This window comes from Harpia harpyja, chromosome 13, assembly GCF_026419915.1.
Source record: "Harpia harpyja isolate bHarHar1 chromosome 13, bHarHar1 primary haplotype, whole genome shotgun sequence".
Taxonomy (NCBI): domain Eukaryota; kingdom Metazoa; phylum Chordata; class Aves; order Accipitriformes; family Accipitridae; genus Harpia; species Harpia harpyja.
The window spans coordinates 10,621,873-10,637,019 of NC_068952.1; the positions used below are offsets into that span (position 1 = coordinate 10,621,873).

Sequence of the window (15,147 nt, forward strand, 5' to 3'; positions counted from 1 at the left end):
CCCAGAGTAGATCACATAAGAATGTGTTTTACTATAGTTAGAATCGCTCGACATGAAAGCTTACTAAGGAATACTTATACTAAAAATCGCTCAGACAGTCCTCTTGTATTGCCATTTAGATCTATCATTCTGATTGATCACTATGTGGTTGGCTAATATTGAGCCTAATTTAACCCTATACACTCACGCATCCATCTATTCTGTCTATTGTACCTGACATTCTACAAATTACTTACCCATGCAAATGACGACCTAAGGCAACCTTTTATGATATTCGTGTTTAATTATACAAATGGTTTTTGATAAATAAGATTATACATCCTTCCATATGTTTATTCACTCCTTGATGAAAGCAAAATTTAATTTTCATGCAGATTTGTTGGAGAGTGTGTTTAATAAGTGCTGAGTTTTATGTAGTCTGCAGATCACTCTGGTTTTGGGAAGCTGACAAAATCAGTAGGCATAGTTCATAGAGACATGTGGTTTTTAATCAGGCCTAATTTAAGCTGCTAAATTTTGAAATCTTGGAACTGAAGCCGTTGCCTTTGTGCTCATGCAATAAAGCGAATGTTGTTGTGAAAATAAATGAGAGATGCTGACTTAACTATACGTTTCAGTGGGCTTTATTTATATTATGGGTTACTGAAAATGTGGCCAAATGACTGATACATTAATATTTTTAAGAGAGGGATGTTCCTGTAAAACTTTCTGGTTTTAAAGAGTAACTAGAGTTTGGCTTGTGTGATTCAGTCAAGGTGAACGTAACTTAAGTGTCACACGGTGCCAGGCTGAATTCATCAGGGCTGCTTGCATACATGAAGAAAGTGTGTAGAAGGGAGCAACTGGCAGGACTGGTTATCACTATTTTTGTTCAGATGTCTTTGAAAACATCACTGTTAATCCCAGCTTCTCAAGGAGTCCTCTTTGCATGGTATGACACAGTGGTGGGATTTCAGAGTTTGAGGATCAGGTATGATCACACACTCCATGAGACATGAAAACTGCTTCTTTTTCCTAAATGTAGCAGTGGGAAATATTTCACTCTTCTGTTAGAAAGTCACTGGGTCAACACAGCTGCTGGGCAGCAGTCAAGGGACATTTTGCATGGGTGTTATTGCACGCATTTTTCTCAGTGTCAGTATAGCTGCAGTAGCAACCCTAGCTAACCATGGATGTTTTGTAGGCTTGAGTCCTTTGCTAACAGTTTCTCTGTTTTTGTGTGCCAAAGGTGTGGTCGGTAAACTCAGCGGGCCGGACACCGAGCGGCTGGTCCCGCTGCCAGACGGGCCCTGCCCCTCCTGAGGGCCTGGGAGCTCCCCTCTTCGACACGGTGGCATCCACAGTGGCTGTGGTGAACATCAGCCCCCCTCTTAAGCCAAACGGGGTGGTCAGTATCTACAGGCTGTTTTCTAATGATACCAGAGGGACTGATGTGGTGGTGAGTATTGTCAACACTGTTTCTGGACTTCCATTTGAGCTTGTATTTTCTAGCTTTAACAATTTTGTTCTTACAAGCTGCTGCTGTTGGTTACAGACTGTCTGTCTTCCTCTCCTGCACTCCTGTTGTCAACTGCTCTGCAATGCTCTCTTCTGGCTAAAGTGCCACCAGCCTTTCACTCATCTAAATGTGCTTCTCAAGGAACTAACCTCATCATTAAACACTTCTGACATGGTGATGTGCAATGTGATGGGTATCAGAAGTATTGTTCAGGGGCAGCTAACCGTCCAAACGAAACACTTCCAGACAACTCCCACCAGTCCAAATGGTGCAGGTAGAAACTGCAGCCATTAGGAAATGACTGTGTGCTTTGGGTAGCCTATGGATTTGAAGTTCACAAGAAATGGCTGTACATGAGCTTCTCTTAAAATCTTTCTTGTTGGCAAGAAGTATTTCACGGTAAAGCACTGAAGAATAGTGCAAGTAGCCAAGCAACTTCTTCTGCGTTTGGTGTCTCAGCCTAGACACCATTAGGTGTCCAGAAATGACCCATCTCAGCTTAGGAAACCTGCAGGGCTTCATTAGAGTTATAAAATAGGGAGATGTGGGGAAAGGTTAGGCCTGCGGAAGGTGCCTGGAACAGTTACCACCAAATAAGTGCAAAATGCTTGAATACTTTTTGTCTGTAACACTATCTGTTTGAGTAGGTAAATATTTGTATGGGATTTTTTTCCCTTATCCCATCTTGCCTAGCCTGGAAGTGCTAGGGACACCTTCCCAGGTCATCAGTCCTGTCTGTGACCTTAAGCTGCCTACTGATTGCACATTAGGCATTTATTCCTTCCTGTGCAATAGGGTGTGTCCGTGTCTGATTCAGCCAGTTCATCTTGTTGGTGCCTGCATGGCCCTCCATTTCCATCCCCTCACACCTGCCATGCTTCTGGCTCGTCTCTGGCTCTGGCATCAAGAAGTACCAAGTGCTTTCCTTTGCTTGCTTGACTCTTTCCTTCCCAATTTTTGCTGCACTCTGCTTAATCACATGCTGCCAAATGGGAGCAGATGTTGCCCCTTGTTGGTGTTTTCTACATATTTTTATTTCTTTGGCTTAAGAAGCTAAACCCGCAAATGACTACAGCAATGAGGTGAAGTGGCAGTTCCTGTGAGCAGTTTCAGAACAAGGGCACCGTTTCATTTGCCCAAACTGCCAGGTCTCCCTTGCTGAGCGTAGGAGAGTTTCCTAACAACAGGCTTGCCCAGCACCATGGCTATTTGAATGCAGAGCCGCATCATGTTGGCCCTTGACTTAGAGGTAGCTACCAGAGAGCACATTCTCCCGTCTATGAGTAAACTGACCCACCAGACACATTCGTATCACTCTGCCCAGTGCTGTCTCCTGTATTCTACATTGAGGAAGCTTGTGAGACATGCATGAGTATTTGCTAGCACACTTATCATGGAGCTATTTTCTACTTTAATTTCTTTTTGCTTCAGTACCACTTACCCCAGAGTTTCTCCTTAAAGGTTTTCTGTTTCTCTGTTCCCGAGAATGACATTTGCAAGTTGACATACAGTGGTCACAGCTCAACTCAAGAAGTCTTTGAGGCTACTGATAGCATGGTCTTTTCCTTTGAACAGTGCCCTTTAACTTGCCAGTGGGAGAAAAATGAATGCAGAGTTCCTAGTACACAGCAGCTGCATTAATGTCAGACTTAAAGGACATGCAGAACCTTGTGCCCATCTTGTTCTGCAGTTAATTCATCTCCATAACTCTTATTTAGTACTTGTGGTGCTTGAAGCTGTGACAAGTTCCCTCTTAATTTTTATAGCTATCAGAAGGGACTGCCACCCAGCAGACAATACATGGGCTAAAACCTTTTACCACATACTCCATTGGTGTGGAGGCCTGCACCTGTTTCAACTGTTGCAGCAAAGGACCCATGGCCCAAATCACCACGCAGCCAGCTCCACCCTCGGAGCAGCCCCCCCCAGAGATCCGCACCGTGACCTCCAGGAACGCCTCTTTCCAGTGGAGCGGCCCTCAGTCACCCAACGGCATTGTCACCAGGTAGGAACTGCCACCCAGCTGAACCTGCACACCTCAGCTAGGGGTGGTGGAAGAACAATTTGAGATGGAATTGCAGGGCTGAGAGCACTGGACATTGTGGCAACCGTGCTCCTCCTTCCCCGTGTTGGTGGCGATATCCCCTGTGGCCTGAATACCATCTGGGAGGTGTTCACATGCAACAATTTCTTTTCTCCTGAGCAGGATATTGGGGAGGATGAAGGTGGAGAGGATGAGCTGTTGTGACTGGAGGTAGTTGTCTGACAGTTGTGGTTGCACAGCCAAAAAGTTGTGAGCTCAACTGGCAGCAGAGAGGCAGCTGCATCTGTAGTTACTTAGGCAAGTCCTGATTTGCAGAAGTGAGCAGCAAGGTAACAGGCATCAACAGTTTCACTGTGAGCGTGACTGACTTTTACAACCATGATTGCTCATAGGCATCTTACAGTTGGGGCCAAAATCTCCAAGAGAAAAACTGGGATCGGGTCCATTCTCTTCTCCTGTAGCCAGACAGACAGCAATTAGGATGAAATGTATGATTGGCTGTTATGTTATTAAGGCTCTTGATTAATGAAAATCTCAACTTTCTTTTCAGCTATGAGCTCCATGTGTATATGGCTTGTCCCCTGAACCTACAGCCAGCAGCGAAGGCTTGCAGTCCTGGCCCAACTGAGGTGAAGTATACAGGAAAAGGACAGAGTGCCAACGTGTCCAACCTGGAGCCTTACACAACTTACAACCTGCGAGTCGTGTCTTACAACTCTGTTGGCAGCAGCGCCTCAGAATGGATTGGTTTCACTACAGAAAAGGAGCGTGAGTATGAGAAATGGTTCCCTAATCAGCAATGCCCGCTTCTGATGCATGGGGCTGCATAGCGCCAAATGACTTTTCCACCTCTGTGAAAGATGATGTCCCCAGAAACCTGCTCTTCTGTGTCCCTGGTCACTGTGCCTCTGATGCCCATTCATTGAAATTCTGCTCTGGGGCTTGACTACTCATTTCTTCAAAAATATTTCTTTGCTCATCATCTGATATCACATCCTCTATCTTGGGAGCCTGGAAGTCTTTTATTTTACTGAAAATGAGCAGCGAAGCTGCAGAACATAAAATGTTCAAGTATTACCAGAAGGGTGATGTGTAGTAATAAATACACAGCCATAAATAATCCCTGGGAAAAGTGGAGATCTTGGAAGAGACCTGGTGATTCTTTTCAGGAACAATCTTACTGTCCTAATTCATGCCACACTTCTGCCAGGGCTCATGAGAGTTCTCCTTGGATGTCATCTGAATGATTGGATCCTTTTTGACGCTGAAGTAAGAATTTGTTGCTGTCTATCTAACCACCACAGGCAGTACTTTAAGGCCATGTGGTGTTCTGCATGGAAATTAAACATGCAGGACCTGTGCCTACAGCCAGAATAGATTTTGCCATCAAAACTGAATTTGTAGTAGTCTAACATCAGCTTTTATTAAAAAGATCTATAGTGCTGTAGCCAGAGTCATTCCATAACAGATGAGAAGGGCATTTCACCTCAGCCTGCCAGGTCAGGGCAAAGAGGATGTTCACTTTTTATCATATAGTCTCATGTCAGGATTTCAGAATCACCTTTCTAAAAATCCCTTTTGCATCACTTGGTAGTTCTGCCTAGTAATTACTAAAAATGTCTCTGCTACATCCTTAGCTGAAAATTTCAGGTGGAATAGCCCCAGATTTTCTTTATATCACCACTGAAAAAAAGAAAAAGGTCCTTATCTCTAAAGCTGTGTTTTATTAAATTGCAAACTAAAAAGCTGGAACATGATAATGAACTTTTTTAAATGGAGAAAATTCATAAGGAACTGGTGAGACATACAGAACGAAAGGTTTTGAAAGCCATTTTTAAACCCCTGCCCACTGGGTCCACGGCCCTCTTCTTTCAGTCTTGCTTTTCTTGCCTTGCTGATCTCTTCACACCAGGTCTCCTGAGTCACTCTGAATGTCTCCTTCCTCTTGCCTGGAAGACTTGCTTTAGTGACAGTGGGCAATTAGCAGCAAAGTGCAGCTAGACAAGCAGCTTGCTTATGAACAAACCAGCATATACTGGCCACCTGGCTTAATGGCAAAGCCACAAGAAAGGGCCACCTCAAACTTAAATGAAGTCTTTTGTCAGCAAGCTGTTGAGCCCAACTGATGAACTCCCTCCCTGAAGTGAGTTCTGGGTTTCTTTTCTCTCTGCCTGCCACCTGCTCTTGCTTTTCTGAAACCCCATGTTTTCATGTACGTGTATGTGTTAAAAGATGATCTTAGGCAATTTCTTGAAGCTTGCAAAAGAGTCCTCTCCTTAGCAGTTTGGTTCCCACAGCCCAGCATGCTGCAGCTGAACTTGCGTAATATCTCCTGTGTCTCCCTGTCCTCTACCTTAAGCTGGAATTTAATTTATGCAGTTTTAGTGTCTGTACCACATACACAAAGGCAAAGGCAGGAAGTTCTAGGTCTCAATTTTAAAGGTATGAGATATTTCTGCTTTCTCAGTGTAGAGGCTGGTGTGCTACAGCAGCTTTCTCTTTTCTCCTTGTATCTTCCCTACTCATACACATGTATATGAGAGAGAGAGAGTGCATGCAACAGAGAGCTTGTATCATGCAGTCTCCTTCTCTGCGCTGTATAACTCAGTCATGCCTGTTGGCAAGAAACTAGCTTTTTTCCTTCTTTTGCAGCACCTCGGTACATGGCTCCATTCTCTGTTGTCAGCAATTTATCTACCATCCACATAGACTGGAGTCGCACTTTTGTACTGAACGGCCGCCTGAAGGAGTACGCATTAACTGAGAGTGGGCAACGCATCTACAGTGGCTTTGACACTGAGCTGTATTTACCAAGGACATCTGACAAAAGTCAGTTTCAATTTCCTAGAGCTTTCTCTCTGTGAAAGGCTGTTGAGCTAAATTAATATTATTGTGTGCTAAATTTAAGAAAAACTCTCCATAGCCATCCCAAGCTAAGAGTACAGGAGTGTATTATTACAGACACACTGAATTGCACCTAAGCAGATGCTTGAAACAAAAAATCCTTGGAGCTAAACTTCCTCTTAAACACTGTACCTGACAGAGTGAGACTGCTGTGGCTCATTGTGAGGGTCGAGCTTTCCAAAATCCTGGAGCTGTGTTGCAATTCCACCCTTCAGGGCTACACTCTGTGAAATGCATGGAAATCTTCAGCTTCAGAAAAGACTGGAGCCTGAATTTTCATTTGAATCAAATTAAGTCAGTAGCTCTTGGAATCCACGTTTTGAAATGCAGTTTCTCTTTAGAAATTTGCAATCTTTAAAACACAAGGAAACACAAGGGGGGGGGGGGAGAAAAGAAAAGAAAAAAAGAAGAAAAAAATGTTTTCTGTTTTTAAGGCATTGGGGTTTTTGTATGTCAAAGGATTTTGTAATTTATTTTTTACCTTCCTGATTACCACAATGATGCTAATACATTTTTTGTTTGTTTTACTCAAATGTTCTAAACATGTTTGTATCAGCCATTCGTGGAATATGAGGGATATAGGGCAAAATGATAAATAAATTGAAAGTTGCCAGTTATATGTCATTGGAAGAGGGAGGACTGGGTGGTGAAAGAGGAACATAATTTGTAGCAACATCATAGTGGTGACTACCTATGATGATCTGCCATGGTTCATAGTTTAGAAGTTCAATACTCATGTATAAGGGATTATGAGGCTCTGATCTGGGACTCCTATGTGTTATGTGCTATGCCTGCCTTGGCTTTTCTCAGACCTGGCTGTCTCTGCTGGTGGATCATGGTGAAAAAGCAGCACCTACAAAATTTGGTTTTTCCTGCTGACAGTATTTTCTAACCTTTTTTGCTCAGCCTTTTTGTTTCAAGTGACCTGCATCACCGATGAAGGGAGCGCTATGACACCGGTCATCAAGTACAGCGCTGGAGATGGAGTTGGTAAATATGTGAAGAAACTGCCTAGCACCTATTCATTTCATGGGTTTGTGGTAGAAATTTGATACGTAGTGCATGCCAGACAGGATAGCATCTCACTGCAGGATCAGGGGATTCCTTAGTGCCTTAGGGTATGAGGTATGTAGGTAATGTGCCTTTTTTTACCATGGAAGGATTTCTGTTCTTTACATCATGATCAGCTTCAGATCCTCTCTCTAGACATGTAATATTTTTTTTCTTTTATATTTACATAAATATATTGCTCCAAAATGTAGTGCTTTTTCCTGCTGAATAGAACCCACTTTCTTCCAGATTTTATTTCCAAATTCAGATCATCTTGAATTCTAATCTTGTCCTCCCACATTCCTCCTCAGTTTGACAATGAAAATACATATCCTCTCTCCTTCCTGCATCCCACCCACCCCAGCAAGGGGCATCTGCCTGCTCCTTTCATATGACAAACCAGCCAGTCTCTGCAGTTTCACCTGGGATGTGTTCCCCTAATCAGTTCATGAGAATGTCATATGAGATGTTGTCACGACCCGGTTTGTAACGCCTGCTGTTTCCCTTCTGTCCACAAGGCCTTTGCCTGTTTTGTGGAAGCGAGGAAGTTTGGTGTGGTGACATCCCAGTCACTTGTTGTCCATTGAGTAGTAGATGCCTACCAGTAAAATTTTCAGGGTTTTTAACTCCTTAGTCTTCTGGCAAGCAAAGCAAAGCTTGAACCATTTCTAACTGACATATTGGTTTTAATTAATTTATTTATTTTTTGAGTTGCATCTTGTTCAGCTGCTTTAAATAGATGGGCCTTGTCTTTGCAATTACTCTTTACACTGCATTTCCCTTATATTCCTTTTCATGCTTCTGCAGAATTTCAGGCAAGACTGCTGTAAAGGCATTATAAAATGTTCCCAGTTGCTCTACATCCATCACCTTCCACACTCTGCTTCTTTGTTCTTTTGATTGCTGCTTGTACCCAGAGTCTACTGCAAACTCGATCAGCACCGCAGGCAACTTGCAGAGGAGGCTTGCAGGTGAAGGCGATGGAAATTCTGTAGCCAAGAGTCTGGATATGCATGTAGGACTGCAAATAACCAGGAAATCCTGTCACTGAGATTTCTTATGCTTGTGTTGTATATGAGCAAAGCCAACCAAGTGGCTGGTTTTTTCTAACAGGTGGGGGAAGGAGGAATAAAATGTTTCATGTTGTTTGCTTTTGTATTAATTTATCACTCATTTCAGTTAAGTCTTCCTCCCTCTCTCTTTTTAACTGCACAGGCCTGCCACTGTACAGTGCTGGAGAGAATGTCCCCTGTCTGTACCACTCTGAAATTACTGTAGTCATTTCCACTCTTCAAGGTTACTTGGAGAACCCTTTTTTTCTTGCATTCCACCTCCACCGCCTCCTTTCTCAAGAGCTGCTGATGCAGTGGTGATTTCCAGCCTAAGCAGCAATGCCAGAACTTTAAGCAGAGTCTCTTGAGGGTAGTAAGCTTTTTATTATAGCCCGCTAGCATATTGAACCATTATGCCACCTTGAACATAAGTGCAAATAAGCACATGACGACAAAATTACTTAAATTTCTTCCTAATTTATTAGCGAGGAAAGGGATAGCATATTGTTAAACGCTTTCTGAAATAACATTCCCTTTCTCCCCTAATCCCTCTTGATTTTTACAGGTCTGATCTTGACAACACCTGGAGAGAAGGACAAAGTGGAGTCCAAACGTGCAAAATTCTACAACGAGTTGTGGTTTGCAGTGTTGATGGTAGTTCTAGGTTTGATCCTCTTGGCTATTCTTCTCTCCTTAATTCTTCAAAGGAAAGTCCACAAGCAACCCTATGCACGAGACAGACCTCCTTTAGTTCCGCTCCAGAAAAGAACGTCACCAATGAGTGTGTATTCATCAGGTGAAACCCATCCGGTACGTTTGGTAAAATGCAATGTTGCGTATTCATCATGTTATACCATTATCTGCCCCCCCCCCAACCACACAGTTTTTCTTCCTCCTTCCACCATTTTGTTGCACTTTTGATTACCAAATGAAGGCTATTCAGCATAGGAAAAGGCTGTCTGGTGCACCTGTGCGGGCACAGAGAGCCAGGCTACAGGTGCTTGGTCCAAAAAGAGCCCTATGGCACCTGGTCTGCAGGCCCTGAAATGCTTCTGATGCCTAAGACAAACTTTGGATCTGGAGTCACAGAAAATGCAAAGCCACTGATGTCACCTGATGTTAGCTGACATCTGCAATTGAGCTGAAAAGGCCTTGGCATGCTGCAAGAAGGTAGGTGATAAACTGTGCTTTTCAGAGGAACCTTTCATGTGTTCCCAACTATCTGTTGTGGATGGCTAACCAGGATCAATCTGACAGTCTTTGTCAGGTATCCATTAAATGTGCTTGCAAAAAGCGGGACTTAGGGAGAGGCTCTATTTCTTTCTGGCAGCCACCCACCACCCATCTGGACTGGTCTAGGACGAGCTGCATGCCAGGAAGGTTTGGGGGAGAGTGAGTACAACCAGGGAAAAGCTAGGGACCTTCACAAAACGTGTGCGTGCATCTGTGCATGTACAGCCACAGTGGGACCACCAGAGAGGTGGGATGAAGACTGCTAGGGAGTGATAAAGAGGAAGGCTTTGTATCATTTTTATTATGAAAAGTTGTAATTCTGTAAAAAAAAAAAGGATAAAGAACACGTTCCACCATGTAGCAGAGTAGTAGTGCTACTCTACCCTTTGAGGAAAAGCAAGATAGAAGGAATATGGCAATTGTTACGAGACAGAATGGGAGCAGCAGTGCTTTCCATTTCCGTGATTCTTCCCGGGCACAGGCCGTGAGATGATTCTTCTTGTCACTTCTCAGCTTCTTTTTCCTGTGAGTGCCATCAAGCAGGATAGTGACTCCTGCATCCTTCACGCATTCTGTTCCTTCTTGTCTCAGTGCCAAGAAGCTGCATCTGTGCCTCCACAAAGGAGCTCTTGGAAACAATGGGATTTCCAGTGTGCCCCTTCTCCTGGCAAAGGCTGAGAGCATAAGAAACTTCTTTTTTTGGTCTCACGGTTTTGATTCCTTTTCCTCTACAGTCTGTCATGTTGTGTTGTTCCTCTTGACCTTAAAATGTCTTTGCTGTTGGCATGCCTGCACAATTCCTTTCCATGTTCCTGCCCCTTCTTTTCTTTTTCTTTTTCCAGAAGGTCATGGACTTAATAGAGAGGAAGATTCTACAGTGCATCAGTTGAAGGACTTAATCTGAGAAGTTAGGATAGAGCTATTACGAAGTGGCAAAATTACTTGTGTTTTACAACTGTTAGTGAGGTGATGTGGCAAGCAAGCAATGTTGGCTGCCCACATGGTACTTGATGACCAGTTAAATAGTGCCTCATCTTTGCCCATTCCCCTACTCCCCCACACCCTGATACATTGCTCCCCTTCACAGAGCTGCAGCTAATGCACACCCTCCATAAGGAACGGACTGCACTTGCATTGCACCTTGCCCTGCCCTAATGCTTTTCCTCCCTCTCTTTAATCTCAGTTTGAGACCATTGCTGACACATCTGATTCATCAAGCAGTGTCACTCTCAAAAGTTACACAATGCACTTTGAGGTAGATTCATTAGTTTGCAGAGTTGTAAGATGTATGATGTGCCAGATGACCCAAAGAGCATGCACAAAGGCATCCTACATTGCATGTTTCTCCTGGTGGGTGAATGTCTTTTCCCTTGTCATGCTAACCAAAAAAAGGAAGGCTGCTAACATGCCCTTGCTGTGCAAGTCTGGGCTATCATTCTGGTAGTCAAAAGTCTTTGGACCTCTGCCTGTTGGCTACTTTTTAAAAAAAAAATTAGGGAGTGGGAAAAAAAAATCTTTTTTTTTTTTTCCTTTTTAATGATATGATTGTCCTACAATGGGGAAAGGTCCTTTTTTTTCTTCTTCTTCTTGTCTTCTGTTTAGAACTGTGCATGATTTTTGAAGCATGGGTTTTGCTGTTCTCTTCCACTGCTGCTTTGGTTTTGTTCAGCTAAAGTGTTTGAGGCTGTGCCCTTTATTTTTTATTTATTAGTTTGTGTCTTCCTCATAGGGACTGGCAGATACGAAAATTCCAGGAGCTGGGTCTCCCACAAGCAGCCGCGGTGTCCATATCGCATCTGGGGCAAGGAGACTGAGTCAGAGCCAGCTAAGTCGCACATATTCCCCAGCCTCTCTTCATCGTAGTGTCAGCCAGCTACTCGACCTCTATGACAAGAAGTCTTTTGTTGAAGAATCACCTTGGGATGCCATTATTCGCAACCATCGCTCTACTGGTCGTGGCTTGGTAAGAACTCCTGTTCCTCTGTGATGCTGTTGTGCATCAGCTGCTAGTGATTTGTCTGTTCTGTTAGAATCATGAAAAAGGTCTAAATAAATATCAAAAGCTGCTGGAGATACAGCCAAAAGACCGGGAAGGACATGGTCAGAGATTAGATCCTCAAAATCCTTCCTGCCTACTGCTCTCTTCTGGAGCCGCAGGTGATCACACACTACTCTTACTGGATGTGAGGGGTCTGCATGCATCTGTCTATGGTTTCCATTGAACCAGTAACTCCATGGTCTACCAGGGATATGCACCCTGAAGAACTGAATTCCTTTCTATTTGGTCAACTCATAGGCTTTTCTCTCCATGCATTTCAGCAAAGGTACACATGTGAGGAGGGAATGTCTTCGCATCCTTCACACATTCAGTGCCAGAAGCAGGAGCTTGTGTTCTAGTGACTCCTGTTCTGTGACTTTGGACTCAGTTGCTGATGAAACCTGCTCTCTGTCCTCTGCTCAGTCACAATGTGGAGATCATGTGAATGCTCAGATCTTCTGGCATTCGTGACAAATGACTTCAAACTCTGCCTGCATGGGACTAGATGGAGGTGGGGGGACAGGCAGAGTATCAGGATTGGCCCATGTCACCAACATGGACCTGAACACACAGAGAGAAGTTATGATTCTCAAGTCAAGGACAGTGGCAACTTCCCTTCCTCTTTGTCACCAGGAAACAGGCTTTTTAACCTCCACCCCCTGGCTTCCACCCTTCCCTGAGCAAATGCACGGGAAGGGGCTTGAGGGCCAACAAGACATGTTTGCTCCCAGAAAAAGCTGACTAATAAGATTCCTAAAAAGGGTACAGATGATTGGAGTGAAGGGCCTGTGAGGTAGTAACAAAGTTAGATGGAGTGTGCAGTTATCGAGTGGATCTTGTCCAAAATGCAAAGTGAACTGGAGAAGGATGGTCTGGCACATAAATCCAGGCAGCTTCCTTGGACTTTCACCTTCAGTACACCAAACAAACAGCTTGAAGGGCTGGAACTTATAGGCATGCCATGGTACAGGGGTATTGCTACCACTGCTGCCATACCTGCTTAGACCATAACAGCAAGACCAAGGAAGCTGATAAGGCTTAAGTAAGAAAGAAGATTGTGATACGTAGCTCTAGGCAAAACCCCCATAGGTATAGGTTAACCTTCCAGCCTGCACTCTGCAGCTCATGGACTTCCTGAGTCATCCCTACAGTGAGTCAGCCTTGAGTCATTTTCTCAGAGCTATCACATCCATATTAACTCCCTGGGGACTAACAGCCCACCCAGGGTGTACCTCTATATGATCTCATTAGCCAAAAGAACAGCTTCCTAATGCTAAAAGAGGATACTCTTGCTCCATCTGCTTATCATCTTGTGCTAACACCATGATTTGGTTTTGCTTGCAAACCCCCCCCATACACGTGCTGGCTGTTGGTAAATTAGAACTGGGAACTGGTTTACAGAATAGTCCAGTGAGTTTCAGAAGCGGTAGAGCAGAACAAAAATTTCCTCTCACTAGCAACCCTGACAGCATGAACTCTTCTGCTTTTTAAAATCAGCAGCTATATATACAAAGCCAGTCTCTTCTGTCCATCCTCTGCACATTGCTTTACATTTCCCTGAACCTAACTGTCGCTGCTCCTGTGTGGCTCACCTACTCTCTTGCAAACAAACCTCCTGCAACGCTTTTCACTCAGTTCTTCCCTTTATTACACTCAGTAGCTTAGGACTGTCAGCAAGTTTTGTTCACCCCTTTGTCCATCTTGCAAATTAATATACTGAATGGTTGACGTGGCCCAGGACACATATCTGCAGTAACACTGCTGGTGATCTCTTGATGCTATGGAAACAGTTTATTTCTCTCCTGCTTTCAACTTCTTTCTCTGGCTTAATGCATCATTAGCATGAGTGCAGTTGGAAGAAGCTCAGACCCTCCTTTAGAAGCTTGAAGAACAAAATCTTACCTAAATCACAGGTGACGTGGTTGTTATACAACACAAAAATGTAAACGTATTTTTTCTTTTCATCTCTCCAAGTTCCCATCACACTGTAACAAACACTATTTTATTTACCATTTGTCAGCTATATATGTATATAGTAGTTGATTTTTTTTTTTTACTTATTGCTTACTATGGAAATCTAGTTGGTTTGGATTCAGGTATTTGAATGCCTTGGGTCCTTAACTCATGATGGGAGGAATGGGAAAACATGTAGAGAGGTATAAATGAACTTAGTTTATCTGACTATTTCAGAACTGTTTTTAGGGGGTGGGAGGAAAGAGAAATGAAAGAATCACCTTTAGTCTGGTACAGCTTTGGCTTACGTGTTGTTTTCCCCCCCCCCAACAGTATGTAGATGAAGAAGATCTTGTCAATGTCATCAAAGGCTTCAGCACAGTCACCAAGGAGCACACCACATTCACTGACACCCACCTCTGAAGAACACAACCACCTTCTCTAGAAAGTGCAAAGTGGGTAACTTGCCAAAAGCAGCCTGCATGGCCTTTGGGGGAGGGGATAGGGCTCCTGTTTCCCCACCCCATGTCCCCTAAAGATAAAACTGTTTGTTGGGAGGGGATCTCTAACTGTATAGTAAAAACTGTGTGTTAGCACTGACACCTGAGAAAGGTAAGAAAGAGAACAGTTTGAAAATCCCTAAGTCATACAGAAGACTGTCAAGGTAGAGGCTCTCATCTTTTGTCTTTCATCCAACTTTCACAGTTGAGGAGGGTTGTGGGGGCAGGAGGGTAGCAGCGTGTTTGGTAAGGAAATGTCTTTTAGCTGTCCAAAAAACATGTGGCTAAAAGGGGCCTTTGAGGCAGGATAGCCATGTCTTTTCCTGGCCTGACAAAGCTCCACCACAAAATTGTGTTCATGCACAGGTGAATAAACAGCAAATGAAGGAATTCTTATGGAGTTGCTTTAACCTTTGCGTTCTCTCCCTCCCCCTTCCCCACCCTCTCGGCTCAAGTCAAAAAAACAAAGCCAGCCATTAATTAATGCTTAACTCCAAGCATGCTTTTTCAGAGGTAGAAAACCTCCTAACCCCCTCCCTATTAAACACTTGGTGTCACAGCCTTCCCTTTTGCTTATGTATTACTAATATACAGGCAATAAAATTTGTTCACCACTCACAGTAAACTAGGAGCAAACAGCAAGCAGCCAGTGCAACACAGGTAGGAAATATCATGTCAAGGCACTTGTAATTGAGAATTATTATACCATGACAGTAAACCTACTCCCATATTCATCTCTGTCCTTTTTCCAGAGAAAGTGACAAGGAAGCCCTCAAGAGACTGCCAGTTCTGTGTATTCTGCCAAGCACATTTTTATGCATGCTCTCAGTCACAATCAGCAAAACCCATCATCCGATACCACACATTTTCTGAAA

General features: G+C 43.7%; 1 protein-coding gene across 5 annotated transcripts in view; it reads left to right on the forward strand.

The window, feature by feature from the left end:
• The window catches only part of USH2A (usherin), a 408,741-nt gene that overhangs the window by 382,404 nt on the left and 11,190 nt on the right, over positions 1-15,147 (forward strand). For 3 of the 5 annotated variants that reach the window (XM_052805222.1, XM_052805220.1, XM_052805223.1), the window contains exons 65-73: positions 1,229-1,438; positions 3,265-3,503; positions 4,093-4,310; positions 6,195-6,371; positions 7,353-7,436; positions 9,114-9,358; positions 10,965-11,036; positions 11,511-11,744; positions 14,106-14,662. In XM_052805222.1, the coding sequence (XP_052661182.1) occupies positions 1,229-1,438; positions 3,265-3,503; positions 4,093-4,310; positions 6,195-6,371; positions 7,353-7,436; positions 9,114-9,358; positions 10,965-11,036; positions 11,511-11,744; positions 14,106-14,195 (1,569 nt within the window). In that variant the 3' untranslated portion in view covers positions 14,196-14,662. Of the gene's footprint in view, positions 1-1,228; positions 1,439-3,264; positions 3,504-4,092; positions 4,311-6,194; positions 6,372-7,352; positions 7,437-9,113; positions 9,359-10,964; positions 11,037-11,510; positions 11,745-14,105; positions 14,663-15,147 lie in introns of those variants that run through there. The other 2 variants (XM_052805224.1, XM_052805225.1) reach the window with 2 other exon arrangements.